General features: G+C 45.1%; 1 protein-coding gene and 1 long non-coding RNA gene across 2 annotated transcripts; both read left to right on the forward strand.

Annotated features, from left to right (window-relative positions):
• Positions 1-1,355: 1,355 nt before the first annotated feature.
• Positions 1,356-6,140, forward strand: LOC127681060 (uncharacterized). Its single transcript, XR_007977069.1, has 3 exons — positions 1,356-1,645; positions 2,782-2,887; positions 4,510-6,140. It is a non-coding gene; the product is annotated as an uncharacterized LOC127681060 (long non-coding RNA).
• A 619-nt stretch (positions 6,141-6,759) lies between these two features.
• Positions 6,760-16,859, forward strand: LOC127681058 (cytochrome c oxidase assembly factor 7). The gene is made up of 3 exons (XM_052176967.1): positions 6,760-6,932; positions 11,017-11,157; positions 16,253-16,859. The coding sequence occupies exons 1-3, from the start codon at positions 6,827-6,829 to the stop codon at positions 16,699-16,701; spliced, it is 696 nt and encodes a 231-aa protein (XP_052032927.1). The 5' UTR covers positions 6,760-6,826; the 3' UTR covers positions 16,702-16,859.
• Positions 16,860-23,013: the final 6,154 nt, after the last annotated feature.

Here is a 23,013-nt window from a genome sequence, read left to right on the forward strand (position 1 = left end):
TGTAAAATACATGCCAGTCACTGACATAGAAAAATAACTTGACTCAGAACAAGTTTGTGCTAACCACATACCCTGTATGTTCTGTATGAGGTATGTTAATCTTAAGAAATTCCACAATGCTTTATGTAGGATCCATAAAAATCAAAGATCAACATGAACTGTTATATCTAAAATGGCTAGAGTGAGAGCTGACCACTGGGCAGCACTTCCTGCACCTCCGTATGAACTCGGTGTGATTTTTTTTTCCTTTATAAGCCTGCCCTGAGAGCACACTGGTACCACAAAATTAGGCTCCCAAGTGCTTTCTGTGGTCCTGAACATTCAGTTTTGGGGTATTCATTCAGTAAACTATTCTTGCTTAACTGAGAAGAGTGTTTGTATAGTTTGTATGGTGATTCCTGATCCCTAGCAAAGGCAATCTTGTTATGTAGCCCAGGTTGGCCTTTAATACACAGCTATCTTCCTGCCCCAGCCACCTGAATATAAACATGTGTCACTATGCCTTACAGGAAGAAATTTTGAAGAAAAGGTCTCAGCTGGGCATGGTGGCACATACCTTTAATCCCAGCATTCAGAGGCAGGGGCAGGCGGATCTCTGAGTTCAAGGCCAGCCTGGTCTACATAAGTGAGTTCCAGAACAGACCTAACTACACAGAAAAATCCTGTCTGGAAAACCAGAGAGAGAGAGACAGAGACAGAGACGGAGATGAGATGATGTAACTCTGGCTGGCCTAGAACTTGATATGCAACTGAGGATAACCTTGAATCCCGATCCTCTAGCTCCACCTCACAAGTGCTCTAGGATTTCGCCGTGCCTGTCTTTTTCTAAATTTTTTAAAAGATTTATTTATTTCATATATACGAGTACACTGTAGCTGTCTTCAGACACACCAGAAGAGGGCATTGGATCTCATTACAGATGGTTGTGAACCACCATGTGGTTGCTAGGATTTGAACTCTGGACCTCTGGAAGAGCAGGCAGTGCTCTTAACTACTGAGCCATCTCTCCAGTCCATCATGCCTGTCCTATGACATGATGAAGACTGAACCCAGGGTACCAGGCAAGTTCTCTAACTGATGAGCTACTTCTTCAGCCTAATTTTTTTTTTTTAATAATGACTTGCTGTTTTCCAAGCTATCCTGGAACTTCTGGGACTGAACCCAGGAGAGTTAGACAAGCACTCTATCACTGAGCTAAATCCCTAACTCCAGCACATTTTAAACGTTAGTAAATACTATAAAACTTCTCTCCAAAGAGAAAACACTGATTTATAGTTTTCCTATAGACTACCAACAGTTTATAGGAATGCTAATTTCCTAGCATGCTCACAAACATAGGAGGTCAATCTTTTTTTTTTTTTTAATTTTCTCTCTTTATCATGTGAGTCTCTGAAATAAATCCCTGTTCATCAGCCTTGGCAGCAGCCACTGTTACCCACTGAGTCATCTTGCTGATCCCAATCTTTTCCTTTTTTAAGATTAAAAATTTTAAATTTATGTATATGTATATTCATGTGTGCAGGTGCCCCTGGAAGCCACAAGAGGGCAGCAGATCTCTCAGAGCCGGAGTTACAGGTTGTTGGGACCCTTCAGTATGGGCTGGCAACTGACCTCCCTGCCATCCTCTGCAGCACAGCAGCAGCAAGTACTCGTTTTGTTTTGTTTTTCAGACAGGGTTTCTCTGTGTAGCCCTGGCTATCCTGGAACTCACTCTGTAGACCAGGCTGGCCTTGAACTCAGAAATCTTCCTGCCTCTGCCTCCCAAGTGCTGGGATTAAAGGCATGCGCCACCACCGCCCGACTTTTTTTTTTTTTTAAGATTTACTTGTTTATTTATAATATATGTAAGTACACTGTAGCTGTTTTGAGACACACCCAAAGAGGGCATCCAATCTCATTACAGATGGTTGTGAGCCACTGTGTGGTTGCTGGGATTTGAACTCAAGACCTCCAGAAGGGCAGTCTTATCCGCTGAGCCAACTCTCCAGCTGCAGCAAGTACTCTTAACTGCTAATCTCTAGGATGGCAATCTTTATTAACCTAATAGATGAAAGGATCGCACTGGGTGTTATTTTTTTAAATCATATTATTATATGTGTTATGCGTATAATGGATATGGTCAGGTGGGTATCTTAGTGAACACATGGAAGCCAGAGGAAAATTTTGTGAAGTTAATTCTGGTTTTTGTTTGTTTGGTTGGTTGGTTGGTTGATTTTTTTGGAGACAGGGTTTCTCTGTGTAGCCCTAGCTATCCTGGAACGCTCTCTGTAGACTAAGATGGCCTTGAACTCAGAGCTCTACCTGCCTCTGCCTCCTGAGTGTTGGAGCCACCACTGCCCAGCATGGAGTTGATTCTTCCACTTTTATTTGGGTTCTGAGGCTCAAACACAGATCGCCAAGTTTGTACAGCAAGTGCTACTATCCACTGAGTCATCTTGTAGGCCCACACTGTTTTTAATTGGCTATCCTTTCATCATCAAGAATAAGAACTTGGGGATGGAGAGATGGCTCAGAGGTTAAGAGCACTGACTGCTCTTGCAGAGGTCCTGAGTTCAAATCCTAGCAACCATGTGGTGGCTCACAACCATCTGTCATGGGATCAGATGCCTTCTTCTAGTGTGTGTGAAGACAGCTACAGTGTACTCACACACATAAGGCAAACCAATTTATAAAAATAAATAAAAGAGTAAGAGCTTATCCTATGTATTAACTGATGCTTTTCCTGTTCTGAGAGTTGCAAGCTTTGATTGAAACCTGTTTTTCAATATTGCATCCTTTAAGCCCGAATCATTATTAAAGCACCCTAGAATGCTACTGAATGCTTGAGGAGAATTCTGGAAAGACTAAATGAAATCGTGTAAAGCCCTTGACCAGTGGTTAATGACCGGTGAGTGCCAGTGGAGTCTAAGTCTGGAGTTAGAAAGTGAGCGTTGCAATGCCCCTGAATTCTTCCCTGCAGCATCTCAGATGCCAGTGGTCAACTACAGGAGTAGAAACGCTCCTTCAGAGTGTTTTATAGAAAATCACTTCTGTGACCTCAGTTTATCTGCGACAGTTGGAAGCATGCCTGGTACCTGTATATCACCCTTATAGAATAGTGTTATTACATGAAAAACAAGAGATTAATTTATGATGAACGCAGATCCGTGTGTTCATTGAGCAACTGAGACATTTACAAAGTATGCACATTTATTTGCAGGAAGACAGGATCTGGTACACCACGGTGGAGAGCACATACCCAGACTGTCCTGCTCTGGGTTTGATCTCAGCACCAGATAAGGGGGAACAAAAAGACTACAGAGATGAGGAAAGGACTTCATAAAACAAAGCAGCAGCGAGTTGGGGGTTTTCCCCCCTTAAGATTTTACATTTATTTTTAAAACATTTGTGGTCAGGTGTGGCGGTGCATGCTTTTGATCCCGGCACTGGAGAGGTAGAGGCAGGCGATTCCCTGTGCATTCCAGGCCAGCTTGGTCTACACAATCAGTGAGTTCTAGGCCAGTCAAGCCTACACAGTGAAACCCTGTCTCAAAAACAGAACAACAAAGGAAGCACATTTTGAGACTTGGTACGCGTCCTGGTACGCATCCTGGTGGCTCCTTTGCGTACCATCCCTCTACTGCCCTCTACTGCTTAGTAGTTCCACTGCAGTTTGACTCCATAAATTCGAAATAAGGGAAAAGCAGTACCTGTGGCCAGTCCTTGACTTTAATTATCGGTAGCATGTCCACAGAACACTGTTCCATTTTTATTTTATTTTCTCATAGTGTTGGGCACCCAGCTCGGGGCCTTGCACAGGCCAGACAAGCGCCCCACCAGTGAGCCAAACTACAACCCCTTCCTCTTTCCTGATCCTCTTACCATCGGAAGAGACATAGAAATCTGTCTGGTGGAACACGGGGTTCTATGTCATTCCAGGCATGGCAATTTCAAACATTTCTGCAACAGTTCTTATTCTGAACCAGGCCCCATGCTAAGTACAAGCATGCACAGACTTTTTTAGTTACATTTACAGGAGGAAATAGATTTGTACTTACAGAATAGAAGTGAGGTCCAGGCTCACAATTAATAAATATGGTACTGGAATTCTTAACTTTTTTTCTAGTTTTGTTTGTTTATTGTTATTGCTGTTGTTTTGAGACTAGGTCTCACTCACTAGTTAACCCAGGTTTGCCTCAATTTACTACATAATCAAAGATGACCTTGAAGACAACTAGCAGGTATTCAGTTCTCTCCTTCACTATGAGAACCGTGTGGTTTAAACTCACATTGTCAAGCTTGGTGGCAAGTACCTTTACCCTTCTGAGACATCTCGCTGGCTCCTCCTCTTCCTCTTCTTTTTCTTCTCCTTGAGCATGACAGGCAAGAACTCCATCCTCAGAGTGAGGGAGTGATCCTCAGCTAAGATCTGTCTCCCCTCCAATGTAGTCCTTTCTTATTATTGTAGCTTTAAGTTTTGCAATGGCTACTTTTAATGATGGTTCTTAAACACTTTAATCTTCCTTCTAGCCCACCACCCACCAGAGGGAGTGGAAAAGAAAGGATATGGGGGAAGTGGACCTGTTTAGAAATTATTCTTGTAAATCCCACCTTGGTGGTCTGGAAATCAGCAGTTCAGCAGTGGCAGCTCGATCCACTCACAAACATTTCATGAATACACCAGCAGTCCAGTTTGGGAGCTGGGATAGCAAACACAATCGGCAGAGGTAGCACCACCTAGCTGAGACAGCCAGACCTCAGCTGAATTGGCACAAGTCAACAGGGACCAGGGACGAGAGGAACACCAGAAGTTCTTGGCGGTGCCTGTCTCAGTGAAGATCAGCAAAGATGCGAGGCCAAGAAGTGTTGCAGAGTTAGATCTACAAGCAAAGCCTCTCACAATCCACTGAGTCCTGTTTATACTCCCTCCAAACATCACGTGTCCTCCACAGGTCTAGCCTCAGCACTTGTGTCTGTCTCAGCTGACTTCACTCTGCCAGTCAGCCCCAGTCTGAGGAAGCAGCAGAAGCCACAGCACGCCACCACAAGTTTTTTGGTGCATTTCTTTCTACGAAATCCTAACAAATGGAGCTCAACTACACTCTGTAAGGAGGACTAATACAGGTGCACTGTTATCAAAGACTCCTTCATCACGTGTCTGCTTTAGCAGAACACCCTTTTACCTCCGTCTGCTTCAGGAAAACAACCCTTCATGTGTTTGCCCCAGCAAAACACTATCCCACACAATTGATTTTCCAAAGAACTCTCACATTTCTACTTCATAATATATTATGTAAGGGTCCATGATTTGCAGAATGATACCCCAGACTCAAATAGTTTGTAAACACAAAGAGTGTTTTATTTTGCAGAAGTCCAGCCTGCTGAACCATCTACAAAGATGGAGTCCCAGAATGAGCTTACAAGCCTGATTTAAAGCACTTTAGGGGAATTCCTGGGATAGGTGACCTCTATCTTAATCTGTTCACTCCATCTTTAGGGACATCCTGAACCATTGCTGGGGCATGGGGGGAAGGGGCTGGAAACTGGTGCTGGGGAAATCTGGAAACTATTGTTGAAGTCTGGAAACGGCTCCTGACGCATTCATTGTCCTTGCCTCAGGCCAAGTGATGGGGCATCTTCTGAGGCCTGGACTTGCCCAGTTCTTGGAAACTGAGATTTAGGTCTAGTCTTCCGAACTGCCAATGTGAAGCCTGTCATGGAGTCAGCCAGTCTCAATTATACAGAACAAAACAAGTAAGTTTCTAGATGTATTGGGTAGGAGTAGGTTAAGGGGGGGATGCTCCCATCTTGGAGCATGTATTCTCAGGAGTGACTACGAATATAAATAAGATAAAAAGAACATGGGTAGATGGATGTGGCAGCTTGTATCTGCAATAGTATTCAGTAGGCTGACAGGGAAGGATCGTCTCAATTGAAGTGAGATTCTATCGAAAGGAAAAACAAGAGAAGACATACATAAAGGTAGCACACCGCCTTGAAATGTCAGTTTTACCGAGAGGCTTTGGAGTAAAGCAGAGCTTAGGCTATCCTGTGAAAGATGAGTCATGGGACTGCTTTTAAAATAATGAGTATACTCTCGAATGGCCTTTCCCTTTCCCCCTGCCCCAATAAACCTCTTCGGTTAGATCTGTTGCATCATTTGACTTCGTAGCGTTCCTTGGCTTCAATTCGCCATACTGCTGTCTTATCACTAGCTATCACTACCAAGCTGTCACTATCATGACCGCTGATGTGTTCTAATCGTAACTCGCAGCCACATTAATACTGGTGATCTTGATGGATCTACAAAGTATATATAGATAAGTGCATCCCGTGGCAATTGCATAGATTTATTTATTTCGGTTGTTCCGGACATATATGGGACACACGAGATATTCAAAATGCTTGTTGCCCGAATAAACGAATGAATGCTTTCCTGATGAATTTTAAGTTGTTTTACGATGCTGCAGAGCATTTAGTGGTGAGCTCCAGCCCATTGCCGTAAGCTTTGGTAAGGTAGGGACCGGGGCTCCCGGCTGTGTGGCTTTAAACCGGGACTGAAAAACGGCTAGCTGGCTGATCCCGACTACAGGGAGAAAACCATTAAGGGGCAGTATTCCCTCAGATAAGCCTACGCAGAAACTGGGAGGGGACTGTGCAAAAATATGAAGAAAAGCTGGAGAAGAAAGCTACTACCGCAAAGGTTGCTGGGAAGCAGTAATCGTCTCCTCGCCACCGCTCTCGTACCGCCGAGTGCTGACGTCATGCACGCGGCCTGCCCCGCCCCTGGGCTGGCTCACGTGACTGAGGGCGGAGCCACAACGCGATTTGTGGGCTCTCCGGAGTCATGGCGGGTTTGGTTGACTTCCAGGACGAGGAGCAGGTGAAGTCCTTCCTGGAGAACATGGAGGTGGAGTGTCACTACCAATGCTACCGCGAGAAGGACCCGGAGGGTGAGCGCCAACCGCGCAGCCTGAGACACGGGAGGGGCGCGAGCGTGTGGTGCGGAGTGGTCACGTGGCGGGCTGAGGACTCCCAAGGACGGGGTCAGGGGCGCTATTGACCTGTGGGCGGGGCCTGCTGCGGAGGGCAAAGCCCTTAGGCTAGATGCTATGTAGTCTGGTTTGGGGCGCTAGGACTGGAGGTGTGACAATGAAATCGTACTTCAGCGTACTCGTCTTTGAGGGAATCGGTTAACATGCAGGGAATAAGTGAAATATGCGATAGTAGTAAATGCAAGCCAGACTTGGCATCATGCATCTGTAATTCTAACGTTCGGGAGGCTGAGGAAGGAGGACCAGGTAGAACTCAGGAGTTAAGGACCATCCTGGACTACCTAGCAAAACCTGGTCTTAAAAAAGAATTGGAGAGGGAGTTTGGAGTGGTGGTCCAGCAGTTAGGAACCCATACTGCTTTTGCAAGAGTTCAGAACGCAGCACCCTCGTGGGGCAGTTTACAAGCACCTGTAACTCCAGTTCAAGGAGATCCAAAGCCTGTGGCCTCTGCTGCTTCCACACCATGTACACACACCAATAATTTAAGATCATAAAACTAAATCTTTTTTTTTTTTTTGAGACTGTCATTATGTAGCCTTGACTGACCTAGAACTTGCAGTGTTGACTATGCTAGCCTTGGACTCAGAACTGCCTTCCTTTATCTTCTGAGTTTTTGGCGTGAGCCACAGGCCTGTTAACAAATTTATTTATTTATGTATTTATTTATTTGAGACATCATGATTCTTTGTGTAGTCCCGGCTGTCCTGGAACTCTCCTCTGTTGACCAGGCTATCCTGAAACTCAGATAATCTGTAAGCCTCTGTCTCTCAAGGGCTGGAAGGTGTGAACTACTACCACCACCCAGCACAAAATTCAGAAATCAAAATTCAACTTTTTCTTTTTTGTTTTTGTTTTTCAAGCAGGGTTTCTCTGAATAGCGCTGGCTGTCCTGGAACTCACTCTGTAGACCAGGCTGGCTTCGAACTCAGAAATCCGCTTGCCTCTGCCTCCCAAGTGCTGGGAATAAAGGCGTGCACCAGCCATTTTTTTTTCTTTTTAAGGTAAGTGAAATAGGATAAAAGAACTAAGTGAAGGGCGCTGCCCAATGGTGTGTATTTTAAATAAAGCTTTAAAGGAGGAAAGGAACCATTGTCAGTCTTTGCCAGGCAGAGGTAATGAAAAGGTCAGAGGCAGAAATGGCCTCTTGTGTGCAGCAAGGAGGTGTAGTGTATTGGTGCCCAGAGCAGTGACCAGTGTCTGTGAGTTGGTTTCCTATTGTTTTAAGGGAAAAGAACAAAAAAAGGCTCTGGCCCTCCTTTCCAGTAGCTTACAGTCTAGTTCCAAAGAAATGACTTTCTGTTTCCTTTTTTTTTTTTTTTTTTTTTTGACTTTCTGTTTCTTGAAATTAGTCCACCATAGTGTGACTCTGGATAAGGAACCCAGGATTATTCTTTGGGAGGTAGTCCATGTCCCAGTTGAAGAGACAGTTCAGAGGAATTGACCCTCTATGGCCTCAGGACCAGGGTGGTTGGGCGGAGTCCAGGGAGGGGAGATGTGTAGTCAATGGGGGAGTGAGGCAGGAGAACAAAGAGCTCTTTTGGAAGGTTGACTTCAGGATTGCCCAGAATCAAGGCAGATTCAGGCTGCTGAGTGCGGTGGGCACGCTGTGTGCCAACCACTGAGCTCAGGCTCCGGCTCCGGAATTACATTTGTACGGGGGCTTGGACTGCAGTGCACCCTGCCTTCTATCGGTTTTTAAATGCCCTTTCAGAGGTCCTTTTTATTATAAACAAATTTCCTTCCTTCCTTCCTTCCTTCCTTCCTTCCTTCCTTCCTTCCTTCCTTCCTTTCTCTCTCTCTCTCTCTCTCTCTCTCTCTCTCTCTCTCTCTCTTTCTTTCTTTCTTTCTTTCTTTAAGATTTATTTCGCCCGGGCAGTGGTGGTGCACGCCTTTAATCCCTTTAATCCCAGCACTTGGGAGGCAGAGGCAGGTGGATTTCTGAGTTTGAGGCCAGCCTGGTCTACAGAGTGAGTTCCAGGACAGCCAGGGCTACACAGAGAAACCCTGTCTTGGAAAACCAAAAACAAAGTTTATTTATTTATTATTTGTAAGTACACTGTAGCTGTCTTCAGACACTCCAAAAGAAGGCATCCGATTCCATTACTGATGGTCGTGAGCTACTATGTGGTTGCTGGGATTTGAACTCAGGACCTCTGGAAGAGCAGTTGGTGCTCTTAACCACGGAGCCATCTCTCCAGCCCACACCCTGCCTTCTAAACAAGGAATTTAGACCCGATTCTGGGCTTGTTTGAGGAGTTCGTGGCAGGAGCTGATGTGAGGTACAGGGAGGAGATGCAGAGCAGGGAGCGAAGGACCGCAGTGGGAGAACTAGGGCGTGAGGCGACCGAGTACTGCCTGGCTCAGACTGCACATGCACGTGCACATGCTCGGTGTGAGAGCCTAGCATCCAGGGAGGCAGAGGCAGCAAGATCAGGGACATCCTTAGCTACATAGTGGGTCCAGCCTAAGTTATATAAGATCCTGCCTCAAATTAAACAAAAACATTAATTATTGTTATTCTCAGTGTTAGAATGTCCTCTCACCAGTTACCTTCCTCTGTAGTCATCTATAAAGGTGCGAACATATGCACTTGTACAGTGTTTTTTAAAATGCAAAGTGACTTTTACCACTTCCCTTCTTTTTAAGAGCTTTCTCAGTCTGCAGCTTACTTGTATTGTTGTTCATTGTGGGGATTGGGATTGAACCAAGGGCCTCCTGAACTCTAGGCAAGGACTGTGCCACTGAGCTACACGTCTCCAGCCCCACTTTCCTGCTCCTAAAGCCTCTTGTATGCTTTATGGTTTGTGGTAACATGCCCATTGTGGAGAGAGGTGCAGCACTAACTCTTTGGGGTGGTTACAGGTTCTTGCCCTCCTGCCCCATACCTCCTGCTACCATACTTGTGCCGTGTTTATTTCCTCTTCCCTGTGTGTCTACACGCTCTTTCTCCAGGACTTTCTGGACCCTTTCCGTTTCGTTGTCTTGATGCGATAGGGATGGAGCCTACCAGGGTCTTGTCCTTTGCTGTGTTGTGGAGCAACACCTCCAGCTCCTCAGGCCTTAACAGCTGTGCTTTCTTCATACGCAGGTCTCAGCTCAGCTGTCACAGTCCTCAGTGGGACCTCCCTTGGTGTCCAGACTGCTATCCATAAGATGTCCGATAAACTCTCTCAGCACCCTGTCTTATTTCAAACTTAGTGTTTGAAAACACTCTCGTTTCCTTACTGTATTTCCTCCTTTCCTAACCTACCTGTACTCTTTTACAAGGTCGTGAAGGTTGACTTTGAACTCCTTATCTTGTCTGCACCTTGGGAGTGCTGGCACTATAGGTGTGTACTTGCATGCCTGGCTTAAGTGAATGGATGTTAGGAGGGCAAATGACAATATTCCCAGCAGCTGTGTATGTGTCATATACATATGAGTTAGTATATATGTACATTCAAATATTTGATGACTGAAAACGAATGAGAATAGTCTTTGATGTTGCTGAGAATGCTAAGAGGCTGGCTGGAACTGGAATATCCCAGGTATGGGAAGCCTGTTCCCCACTACTTTGGTAGCTTTCATTACTATTTTCTGGGCTTCAGGTGTCTTAGACCAGAGAATAAGGTAGTTACATCTCATTTCTGGTTTTCTGCTGCAAAAGGCATCCACAAACTCTTTTAGGTTTTAGTGTTTTTATTACAGAACTTGTAGAGAGGTTCCAAAGCTAGTGAAGTGTCAGTCACTGGAAGTCAGCTAGTGTTGAGGCCAGGCTGCCGGGATCAGATGGTCTGGCAGTGGCAGAGCCATAGCTGGGGTTAGTCTTCCTGATCTGTACATTGCTGGCGGCGGGAGACATGACCCCTTATAGGAAGGGCTGGACACTTCGTTTCTGTGCTACATCTGATTGGCACATTTGAGAGCTAGACTTGATCTGATTGTACCTGGGCCCGGTGAACAGCAGCGGCCGGCATGACTACCTCTTCCCTCTTCTCTCCAGGTTGCTATCGGCTGGTGGACTATCTGGAAGGAATCCAAAAGAATTTCGATGAGGCTGCAAAGGTGCTGAAGTTCAACTGTGAGAAACACGGGCATGGTGACAGCTGTTACAAGCTGGGGGCCTATTATGTGACTGGGAAAGGTGAGCTGCAGGTATTCACAGGCATGGGGGACTGTCATGGACAAAGTATAGGCGGGTCCAGCAGAGAGGCAGTGGAAGGACATGGTCCTTTAAGTGCAGTGACCGTTGGGGTTTCTGTTTGTACATTATAGGACCTTGAATAGTTCCTTTTTTATTCTTAGTATTTTTTTTTAATTAAATTTACTTATTTTGGTATGGGGCAGGTGTGTACTGTGTCTTCCATGTGGAGATCATAGGACAACAGAGGCTCTTTACATATATAGCCCAGGCTATCCTAGACTCACAGAGCTCCAGGTGCCTTGTTCTTGCACCATTATGTCCAGCTCAATTTTTATTTTTTAAGAGCAGAGTTTTACTGTAGCTTTATTGGCTATGCTGGATAGAGTGATCTCAAAGGAGGGAACTCCAGCTAAAAAAATGCCTCCATTAGATCAGGCTGTAGGCAGCCCTGGAGGGCATTTTCTTTCTTTCTTTCTTTCTTTCTTTCTTTCTTTCTTTCTTTCTTTCTTTCTTTCTTTCTTTCTTTCTTTCTTTTTAGGGATGTAGAGTGACTTTCTATTTTTTTTTTTTAAGATTTATCTGTTTATTATATGTGAGTACACAGTAGCTGTCTTCAGACACCCCAGAAGAGGGCATCAGATCTCATTACAGATGGTTGTGAGCCACCATGTGGATGCTGGGATTTGAACTCAGGACCTTCAAAAGAGCAGTCAGTTCCCTTGACCACTGAGCCACTTTTCCAGCCCAAGGAAGGTGACTGGAGAGAGCTCTGCCCTGCTGGGGGGGGGAGGGGTGGGCTTAGCCTTTAACAGCTGAGCTCTCCCCAGTGGCATTTTCTTAATTAGCATAGACGTGGGAAGGTCCAGCCCCTTGTGGGCGGGGCCATCCCTGGGCAGTTGTTTCTGGGTTCTATAAGAAGCAGTCTGAGCAAGCCATGGGGAGCAAGCCAGTAAGTAACACCCTCCATGGCCACCCTCTGTGTCAGCTCCTGCCTCTGGGTTTCTGTCCTGGTTGAGTTCCTGTCTTGACTTCCTTCAGTGATGGATTATGGAAATGTAGCCAAATGAACCCTTTCCTCCCCAAGGTGCTTTTAATAATGGTGTTTCAGCACAGCATTAGAAACTGATAGGATATTTCTCTGCTGGTGAAATGAGCCAGTTCAAGCCAGATTAGATTATATTAAAGGCAGGTATATTAGGAAGCTGTTCTTGGGCGAGTTAACTGGCCCCAAGGATTAAGTCCAGGGGAGTCATCATGGGTGGTGAGGAAGAAAAAGAGACAGGGTGTGAGTGCAGAGAGAGGAGAGAAGGAGAAGGGGCTGAGGGGGAGGGACAAATGTCTGGATTATATAGGGAAGAGCCTCTGTGGCAAGGGCAGCCCAGCCTCTGGGCCGGAAAGTTCAGAGTTATGAGCAAGATATGCCAGGTAGGGACTGAGGGATGCTGGGAGAACCTGAAAGCTAGGTCTGTTGTTGGGTTTGTTTTGGTTTGGTTTGGTTTTTGGTTTTTGGTGTTTTTTTTTTTTTTTTTTTTCCAAGACAGGGTTTCTCTGTATAGTCCTGGCTGTCCTGGAACTCACTCTGTAGTCCTGGCTGGCCTTGAACTCAGAAATTCGCCTGCCTCTGCCTCCCAGAGTGCTGGGATTACAGGCGTGCGCCACCTCTGCCCAGCTCAGGTCTGTTTTGAAATGTGAAATATGCACCTCAGTCCCTTGTCCCAGGGTCTAAAACCAAACAGAAACCCTAACTAAGACACTGGCCTAGAATTCAATTTGTAGTCCAAACTGGCCTAGAATGTTCAGGAACCTCCTGGCTCTGCTTGCTGAGTAAGAAATTGCAGATGAGGTGTGACAACCGTCCTAGCCTTAGCTAGTCCTTTTTAACTGTGTCCAAGTTTTATCATCTGTAAACTGGGAGAAGTAGGGCCTGGACTTAGTTGGATTACAGATTGAGATCCTGTCTCAGAATTCAAAATAAAAACATAATGAAAGAAATAGTTCTTGCTCCATAGGATTGTTGTGAGGATAGATGGATGGATAATAGATGGATAGGTAGGTAGGTAGGTAGGTAGGTAGGTAGGTAGGTAGGTAGATAGATAGATAGATAGTAAGTATAGGTATGAAATGCCCTCTTGAGTAGACTACAGACCACCAAGAATACAAGGCCAATAAAGAGTTCTTTGTCAGTGGCTGAGAGCAGACTCTGTGAGAAAGAACTCTCCACCTGAATAGGAGTAGGGTGGGTTGCTAAAGTCCAGATCACAGTTACATCACACCAGAGGCATGGGGTGGGGTGGGGGTCAGTTTGATAAAACAATTTGCTTTCTGTTGAAAACAATGAACCTCTGGAAGCTGTGTGAGAACGTTCTGCTCAGCAGGATGTGGTGGTGGGAGTGCTGGAGAACAGTTGGATGGAATAGATAAGCTAGAACAAAATGGAATTACTTTGGGCAGCTCAGGTAAAGATATTGATCTGTGGGCTGTAGAGATGGCTGCTCAGTAGTTAAGAGCACTTGTTGTTCTGGCGAGAACCCAGGTTCACAACCATTTGTGACTCTAGTTCCAGGAGACTCGACTTCTGACCTCCTCAGGCACCAGATACAGTGATACATGTACCTGAACACAGACAAAATACTTGTATAAAATAAGCAAAATTAAAAATGAAATATTAGTAAAGCTATCAGAATATGCTGAGCACAGAGTAAGAGTTGATTAATTAGCCCTTCTATTTTTTTCTCATGCCCTAATCTCTTAAATAATGCTAAGTTCTTGCCAGATAACAAGTTATCTCTTTTCCTCTAATGGGTTAGGAGTTTGGGATTGGTTTTAGCTGGGTGTTTTCTTGGTCAAAACACTAGACAGGGAGGCATTGCCGTAATTGTTGGAAGGCTTGATTGATGTTCCCATTTAGATGTTGACTTACTCACTGGCCTCACGGCAAGGCCTTGGCTCCTGTCAGCTATTGTCAGGAGATCCCAGTAACTGTGAGCTCCCCATTTCTCCCTGGGCTGCTTGATCAAGTCTCCTCATGATCTGTTTTTAGCTTCCTTCAAAGTAAGTACCCCAGTAAAGAGAATCCAAAAATGTTTGGCTCAGTGGTTTACACTGACTGCTGTGTCAGGAGAGCTGGGTTCCATTCCCAGTACCCACATAGCAGTTACAACTCTCATTCCGATTCTGTGGTATCTGATGCCCCATGGGCATGCATGTGATACAAAGACATACATGCAGGCACTCATCTGTATTCATTAAATAGGAGAGAGGGAGGGTGGGGAAGGAGAGGAAAGGAGAGAGCATTGGACAGTCCCAGCATTTAGAGACAGAGACTGGTATATACCTTCTGAGGCTAGCCTGAGCTATGTAAGAAAGCTCCAGGACAGCCAAAACTATGTAATAGAAAGATCTCTTCTTAAAAAGAGAGAGAGGAGAGAGTCCAATGCCTTTTTAAATGAGCATTTATCTATGTGTGTCTGTCCATCTATGGGCACGTGTGTACCATAGCACATGTGTGAAGTTGCAGGCGTCAGTTTTCTTTACCTTGTCAGTCCTAGAAATTGATCGGAGGTCAGGCTTGCTAGCAAGCCTTTACCTGACAGCTGTCTTGCTAGCCCAGCAGTGTCTAATGATCCGTGTTGGAGAGTCACATTTTTTTCGTTTCTATCACATTCTGTTTATTAGAAGTAAGTCACTAGGGCTGGAGAGATGGCTCAGTGGCTAAGAGCAGTAACTGCTCTTTCAGAGGTTCTGAGTTCAGTTCCCAGCAACCACATGGTGGCTCACAACCATCTGTCATGGGATCCGATGCCTTCTTCTGGTGTGTCTGAAGACAGTGAAAGTGTACTCACATACATAAATAATTCTTAAAATACAATGGCAGCAGGTCACTGAATTTGTCTCACAGGAAGAAGGGACTGAGTTCTATCCTTGTCAGATACCATGGTGCATCTCTCTCTAATGCCAGCACTCAGTGTTCAAGGCCAGCATGGGCACGTGCAAGGAAGCTAATTCAAAAAGAACAAACAAAATCCCAGAACTGGATAAACAAGAAAAAATGACCGCCACTTTTTTTTTTCCAGACAACCTTCTGTAGCTTAGGTGATCTCAGACTTTCTTTTTTGCCTCTGCTTTCTTTGTGTTGGGATTATAGATGTTTACCTCCGTTCCTAGTGCCTGGGTCTTTTTTGGTTTTTTAGGGGTTTTGCTTCATTGTGTTTGCTTGTTTGTTTGTTTGTTTGTTTTGAGACAAGGTTTCTCTATTATGTAGATCTGGGTGTCTTGGAACTTTTTGACTTCTCTCTGCCTCCTGCCTTTCAAGTGCTAAGATTAAAGGCTTGTAGCTCACAGTAGACTTTGTTTGTTTGTTTGTTTGTTTGTTTAAGTCTGTCCTGGGAGGTTATTTCCTATAGCTTTGTAGGCCCAGAATCCTTAGGTTTTCCAGGTCCTTGTGCACAGAGTATTCACATAAATACACACACATCCTTGCATACACTTGAAATGATTTCTAGTTTGTGTTGCCTAAGACAGGATAAACACTAATGTAAAGAGTTGTTATAACGCGTACCGTTCTGGGAACAATGACGGGAAAGTCCAGACATTTTTAGCACAGCCATGTTTTTTTTTTCCCCTGAATATTTTCAGTCTATAGTTAGTTAAATTTGCAGCTGCTGTCTGGTTTGAATGCTGCGATAGTGTTTTTAACTAATGGAATCTGCATATGCAGAACTCATACATATGTAGGGCCAACTGTAAGTTTAGATTAAGAAACATTCAGTTACTTATTTTAAAATGCTCTGTTCTCACTGTAGCCCCAGGAGGTAGTCTCTGGTGCTCTGATTTGGCATGTCTCTTCCTGTCTTGTCTTCCCTGTGTGTGAACCAAAGATTTCGTGGCTACCTAACTGGCTACCCTCCTCCCTATTTCTTTAGCTCACAGGAGTTGACTCAGATTGTTCCCCAACCTTGCTAGAGACAAAGTTTCAGCCCTGGTGATGGGGGATTGAACCCCGGGCCCTCCGACATGTTAAGCAAAAGCTCTCCCGCTAGGCTTTCTGGCCAGCCCTTGAATTTACTTTTTCTTCTTTGCTTTTCTGTCTTTGCAGGTGGCCTGACTCAGGACCTAAAGGCTGCCTCTTCCTGCTTTCTGATGGCCTGTGAGAAACCAGGAAGGAAATCTGTGGAATCCTGTCACAATGTTGGACTACTGGCACATGACGGACAAGTCAATGAAGATGGCCAGCCTGACCTGGGGAAGGCCAGGGACTACTACACCAGGGCATGTGATGGTGGCTATGCAGCTAGCTGCTTCAACCTCAGTGCCATGTTTCTACAGGGTGCCCCTGGCTTTCCTAAGGACATGGGTCTGGCATGTAAATACTCAATGAAGGCGTGTGACCTGGGCCACGTCTGGGCCTGCGCCAATGCCAGCCGCATGTACAAACTGGGGGATGGTGTTGATAAGGACGAGGCCAAGGCCGAAGTGCTGAAAAATAAGGCCCGGCAGCTACACAAAGAACAGCAGAAAAATGTCCAACCTTTAACGTTTGGGTAATGTGCAGCCCGGCCCTCTTCCCGGCAGTAGCCAGCGGCACCCTCCAGCCCCTCTCCCGTCCCACGGGAGCCCTTGGAGATCACTCAGTGCCATCTGCTCCAGAATGTCACCTGCTGGGAGTGGCCAGGAGTGTTGTAGTAAATAATCCTTTGTGTGTATTCTGTGAAGACACCTACATTTATGGGGGGTCGGAGTGGGGGGGGAGGCGGTGTCTTCATTTCTAAACTGGACCTGTGAAAAATAGGAGCAAATTACAGAGCCAGACTTTTGGGGGCTGGGGAGACAAAGAGAAGACGGTAGGAACTTAGCAGCCATGGGCCTGAAAGAGTCAGCCATTCTTATCATTTTAGTCAGAGGAGCTTGAAAATTAGAAAGTGTCCTAATTTGCATAACAGAGGTCTTAGAGCAGTGAGGCAGTCACGACTGCCACCCTCTGTCTTACGTAACCCAGCCGTGGTGTGGGCTCCTTGCCGAGCCAGTCAGACCTTCAGCAGACGTAGAGGAATCAGGAGCCTTGCACTGAAGAAAGTTGAGGTGGTTATATTAGCCTTGACAAAACCTAAGCTTCCCCTCCTCTCGACAAATCGCTGGCGGTTAAAAATTAGCCTCTCGGCTGGCTCTGCTTCTCGCAGAAAGGCATGGAAGCAGCTCCAGCTAGGAATTTGGGACATGATGACAGAAAGTTGTTCACTGAGCAGAGCCTTTTTCTTCCTGATTTTTCTATTTTTTTTTTGTTTGTTTTGTTTGTTTGTTTTGAAAAAGACCCTGTACTGCCTTCTGCTGGCCTTAAACTCTAGCCCTCCCCTGCCCCACTGGTGCTGGGTCATAGGCATGCACCACTATGCCGGGCAGGACTGAGTCTATTCAGCTGTCCAGTTGAAAGAAGTGTTTCAGTTGCTTTTCCATCTGTTATACTGCTGTTCTCCAGATCCTGGCAGGATGGATGGAGTGTGTTCATCATGGTGGCTGTCTTTTTGTGTGTGCCTTTTTAAGAATTTTTTCCTTCTGTTATTTCTCTACTTCTCACCAGGGGGCGAGCTTGTCCTTTTCCTCTGATAACTGGACCTCCTGGTCCTCCTTCCAGTCTGGCAGCTATGCTCTAGAAGAAAGGTTTGCCTTTGAAGGTTGTGAGCACAGCCCCCTGCCTTCTGAAGTTGATACAGGAGAGGGTTTTTCCTGAGTGCAGAGACAGCTTTTAAAAGACATCAAGGGGTTTTTTTTTTGTTTTGGTTTTGTTTTGGTTTTGGTTTTTCAAGACAGGGTTTCTCTGTGTAGCCTTGGCTGTCCTGGAACTCTGTAGACCAGGCTGGCTTCGAACTCAGAAATCTGCCTGCCTCTGCCTCCCAAGTGCTGGGATTAAAGGCCTGTGCCACCACCATCCAGCAAGTTTGTTTTTAGAATGTCTTGAAAATAGTATTTGGTATGATCGAATACCATAAGCCAACCAGCATTGGAAATATACTAATCACCAGCAACTATACATAAAAACCACACAAAGGCTTCTGCAGCGCCTGATGACCTATGTTTAGTCCTGAGACCACACAGTGGAAGTAGATAACCGATTCCTGCCCATTGCTCTCTAACCCACGGAGGAATGCACACACAATAAATAATTACACGTAATAAAATGTACCACCCAGACAAAGGAGGATCTCCTTATATAGCAGCCAAAATCAATAAAGCTAAAGACTTACTAGAAGGACAAGCTAAAAAATAAAGTAATCTGATGAAAACAAAATAAAATGTAAAACAAGGCAAATGATTAAAAGACAACTCAAAGCTGTGTGTGGCAGTACACATAGGAAATTCCGGGGTACAGAGTGACATCCTGTCTAAAGAAAGAGAAACAAGATACAGAAGTGGCAGATGTCTGTTGGAGATACCCTCCGTAGTGTGGCAGGAGGGGCACAGACGCACTGAGCACACTGCCTTGAGTAGAGGGGCCACGCAGCAATGCAGCAATGCGGGTGGGATGCAGAGTGGCAGGGACATGCGTCATGAACTGGGACAAACAGTGGCACAGCCACTTGGGGAGATAGTTGATCAGTATTTAAACAAAACATTCAGCATATTTTGGTAATCTTGTCTCTTTATAATTCCCCAAGGGCATTGGAAATATATTCATACCAAAAGCAGCATGTGCATTTTCTTAGCCTGTTTATAATTGCCAAAACTTGGAAGCAGTGAAGGTGTCCTTCAGTAAATGCAAGGTTAAATGATATATCCAGATGATGGAATATTTACTACAAAAAAGAAATGAATCACCAAAGATGTAGAGGGCACTACCAAACAAAAGGCCCATCTGAAAGGGTTCCATTCTTGTTTGCAGCTGGTGGCCTCAAAAAGTGAACACACGCCTTTAGTCTTGGCAGAGGCAGGTGGATCTCTTGAGTTGGAGACCATCTAGGATTATATATAGCAACTTTGTCTTGAAAACCTAAAGAAAGAAACTAGAGGTAAGTTAGAGCTTGGTAGCATGACTCAGCGGTAGAGCACTGTGTTCCTGGGCTGTAGTTAGAGCTGAGGTGGCCACTGCAGAGCTGGCTCAGCAGGTAAGAGCACTCGCTGCTTACTGAGGACCTGAGTTTGACTCTATCACCCACCTCTGCAGGTGTACATGGAACACCAATAGATATGTAGGCAAAACCCTTAAATACAACATAAAATTCTAAAAGATGTTCACTTGGCGGGATGGTTAGAGGACAGTTTTTTAGGCTCACGAGACCACTCGGTATCGGACTCTTGCCCGTGGATGCAGGTCAAGAACCATTTTTTCACATTGGTAAAATGTGATTAGAGCAACTCATAAAGTCAGCAAGGGCTTCGGGGGCGGTGTGCCTGCATAAGCTGCCTGCTGGGGGTGCCGAGGCCCGTTTTATGTAAGGGCTGATTTTTCAAACATAGGTTGCTATATTGTCTCAATTTTGCTGTGAACCAAAGCTCTAAGGAAATATATTCAAAACAGAATCACCCAGATACTACCTTACACTGAGTAGGACCACTACTATTAAACACCTATAAAGTGGAGCCTTGCGTACTGTTGGTTGGGATTTGACAGCTTAGTAATAAGTTTTTGTTTTATGATATTACTTGCAAGTGTTTGCAACTATCTGCTTAGTCAAGGAAAGGCCTGGACTTCAGCTCTTACGGATGTTTACAGTGCAGGATCAGTCAGAGGCAAACTAAGCCCATGTGCTTCAGCACCTGATAGTGAGAAAGATAGGAAAGTTTAAATTAGCCCTGTGAGCCAGCAATTCCACTTCTGGCTACACATCGGCAAGGACTGAAAGGTGGATCTCCTGGGACTTCCTTGTAGCCTGTGTTCATAGGAACATCAGCCAAAGGTCCAAGCAGTCCAAATGTCAGTGAACAAAAAGACAGGCACACAATGTAAGCAGCCACAAGAAGATTCAGATGTGATACAACAGGAATAAACTGAAGACCCTGCCAAGTGAAATAAGCCAGTCACAGAAAGATACGTGCTGAATGTACTAGTACGGAACCATGCATAAAGAATTATTTAGTGAACATAGAGGTTTCAGGTTTGTCAGACAAGAATTGCTGGTGCTTGGTTGCAAGGAAGTGTGTGTACTCTCCTAGAGCAGGGTGTGCAGACATCTAATCTCAGCATTCTGTGAGCAGAGAGGCAATTCTGTTTCTAAAAATCCAACAAAGACCTAGCCTGTACATTTAAATATGGTTAAGATAGTGAATTTTGTGTGTGTGTGTGTGTGTGTGTGTGTGTGTGTCTTAACACACTTTTAAACTGTATTTACTTTTTAAAAGTCTAGGTTTCACTATGTCACTCTGGTTGGCCTGGGGCCTTCTGTCAAGACTAGATTTGTCCTGAACTCAGAGGTTTGCCTGCCTCTGTTTTCTAAGCATGGGGAATAAAGGCATGTGCTGCCTCATGTGGCCAATATTTTTTTTTGTTTTTGTTTTGTTTTTTTCAAGACAGGGTTTCTCTGTGTATCCTTGGCTATCCTAGAACTCACTCTGTAGGCCAGGCTGGTCTCAAACTCACAGAGATCTGCATGCCTCTGCCTCCCGAGTTCTGGGATTAAAGGTGTGTGCCAATATATTTTAAATGCAGAGTTTGAATTTTTTTTTTTGGTTTTTTTTTTTTTTTTTTTTTTTTGGTTTTTTTGGATTCGGTTTGTTTGAGACAGGGTTTCTCTGTATAGCTCTGGCTGTACTGGAACTCACTCTGTAGACCAGGCTAGCCTCAAACTCAGAAATCGCCTGCCTCTGCCTCCCAGAGTGCTGGGATTACAGGCATGTGCCACCACCGCCTGGCCCGAGTTTGAATGTTTTAAAGATAGAATAGGAGCTGGCAAGATTGCTGGGCAGGCAGAGCCACTTGCGGCCAAGCCTGACTCCAGGATCTACGGGAAACAAAAGATGCTATTTAGTAGGAAACAAAAAATGCTATTTAAAAGAAAGGCAGGGTGGGGTTGGGAGCTCCAGAGGTGACTGTTCTTCCAGAGGACCCAGGTTTGTTTCCCAACACCCACATGGTTGCTCACAACTGTCTTCTGCCCTCTTCTGGGCTCCTCAGCCACCTGTACACATGTGCGCACGCGCGCGCACACACACACACACACACACACACACACACACACACACAATTTGTTTTAATCTTATTCTTTAACGTTTCTTTTGGTGTATATAAGTATTTTACCTGCATGTATGTCTGCTTACCATTTGGATGCTGGTACTCTTGAGCTGGACTCTCAGGAAGTTGTGAGCCACCATCTGGATCCTGGGAACTAAACTCGGGTCTTCTAGAAGAGCAGCAAGTGTTTGTTTTGTTTGGGGTGTTTTGGGTTTGGGGGGGCAGAGTTGTCTAAGACAGGGTTTCTTTGTGGAACCCTGTCCATCCTGGAACACTCACTCTGCTTCCCGAGTGGTCAGGGGCATGAGGCACCACCTCTGGGCCAGGAGATGGCTCAGTGATTAAGAACACATACTGTCTTCACAGAGGACAGAGTTTAATTCTCAGCACCAATGCCAGGCAGCTCACAACTGCTTATAATCACAGATCCAGTGGATCCAGTGCCTCTGGCCTTGAAGAGCACCTACACTCATGTGCATATATCTATACACATAATGAAAACTAGCTTTCTTTTTTTCTTAAAGACTTATTTACTATGTATATAGTGTTCTGCCTGTATGTATGCCTGCACACCAGGAGAGGGCACTGTATCTCATTATAGATGGTTTTGCACCATCATGCAGTTTCTGCGAATTGAACTCAGAACCCTGGAAGAGCAGCCAGTACTCTCAAACTTCTGAGCCATCTCTCCAGCCACCAAATTTAGCCCTTTTTAAAATTAAGAATTGGTCCAGCACTTGGGAGGCAGAGGCAGGTGGATCTTTGTCAGTTGGAGGCCAGCCTGGTCTACAGAGTGAGTTCCAGGACAGCCAGGGCTACACAGAGAAACCCTGTCTCGAAAAAAACCAAACCAAACCAAACCAAAACAAAAAACAAAAAAAAACCAAAAGAGAGAGAGAGAAAGAAGAAAAAGAAAAGCCAACAACAACAAAACAGCCTGAAATGGGAGACAGCTCAGTATTCAGAGCCATTGCTGCTGTTACAGAAGACATGGGTTCCCAGTACCTATGTGGTACTTTACAGCTATCCCTAACTCCAGTTCCAAAAGATCCAGTGCCCTCTTCTGACCTCTGCAGGCACCAGGCACACGTGTACACAAAACATAAAGATAATAAGTTTTTTAAACATTAAGTGTTTATTCAAAAAACACTGTTTTCATAAATACTGGCATTCTTTGTTGCAAATACTTTTTGCCTTGTTCTTCGTAAGAACCATCTTTTCAAAGCCAAGTGTGAAGGCTTGGCAGCACACAGCAGAGGTAGGAGGAGCTCTGACTTCAGGTCCAGTGTGGTGCACAGAGGGATTCCTGGACTACACAGAAAATTCCTGTCTTGAAAAACCAAACAAAGACAAAAAAAGAAAAGACTTCAGTCTTCATAGTTAAGGATGGCTCCTGAGATTCCGAGGGTCAGTTTACTGGGCTGTTGGGAACCTACTCTCATTTATGGAGTGAGTCCTGCCTGAGACCTGAGGTGCCTGCGTCATTAGGTCACATCCTGAGATGGAGTTGGGAACAATAGAGAAGGTTAGCTGTCAGAATGTTACATGTCAAGCCAGATGTGGTATACACTTGTGATTCCCAAGTTCAAGCTCCCGGGATTTAGAGGATTGAATTCCAAGCCACTCTAGGCTGCATAATGAGACTCTGTTTCAAAAAAAAAAAAAAAAAAAAATCCAATGTGGGACACATGGATGAT

The sequence above is a fragment of the Apodemus sylvaticus genome, chromosome 3, assembly GCF_947179515.1.
Source record: "Apodemus sylvaticus chromosome 3, mApoSyl1.1, whole genome shotgun sequence".
NCBI classification, from domain to species: Eukaryota; Metazoa; Chordata; class Mammalia; order Rodentia; family Muridae; genus Apodemus; species Apodemus sylvaticus.

Bases quoted from the DNA above. Each gene is read 5' to 3' on its own strand.
- LOC127681058 (XM_052176967.1), top strand. From the start codon at position 6,827: ATGGCGGGTTTGGTTGACTTCCAGGACGAGGAGCAGGTGAAGTCCTTC. The intron at 6,933-11,016 runs GTGAGCGCCAAC...TCTTCTCTCCAG, and splicing joins CCGCGAGAAGGACCCGGAGG to GTTGCTATCGGCTGGTGGAC. The intron at 11,158-16,252 runs GTGAGCTGCAGG...CTGTCTTTGCAG, and splicing joins CTATTATGTGACTGGGAAAG to GTGGCCTGACTCAGGACCTA.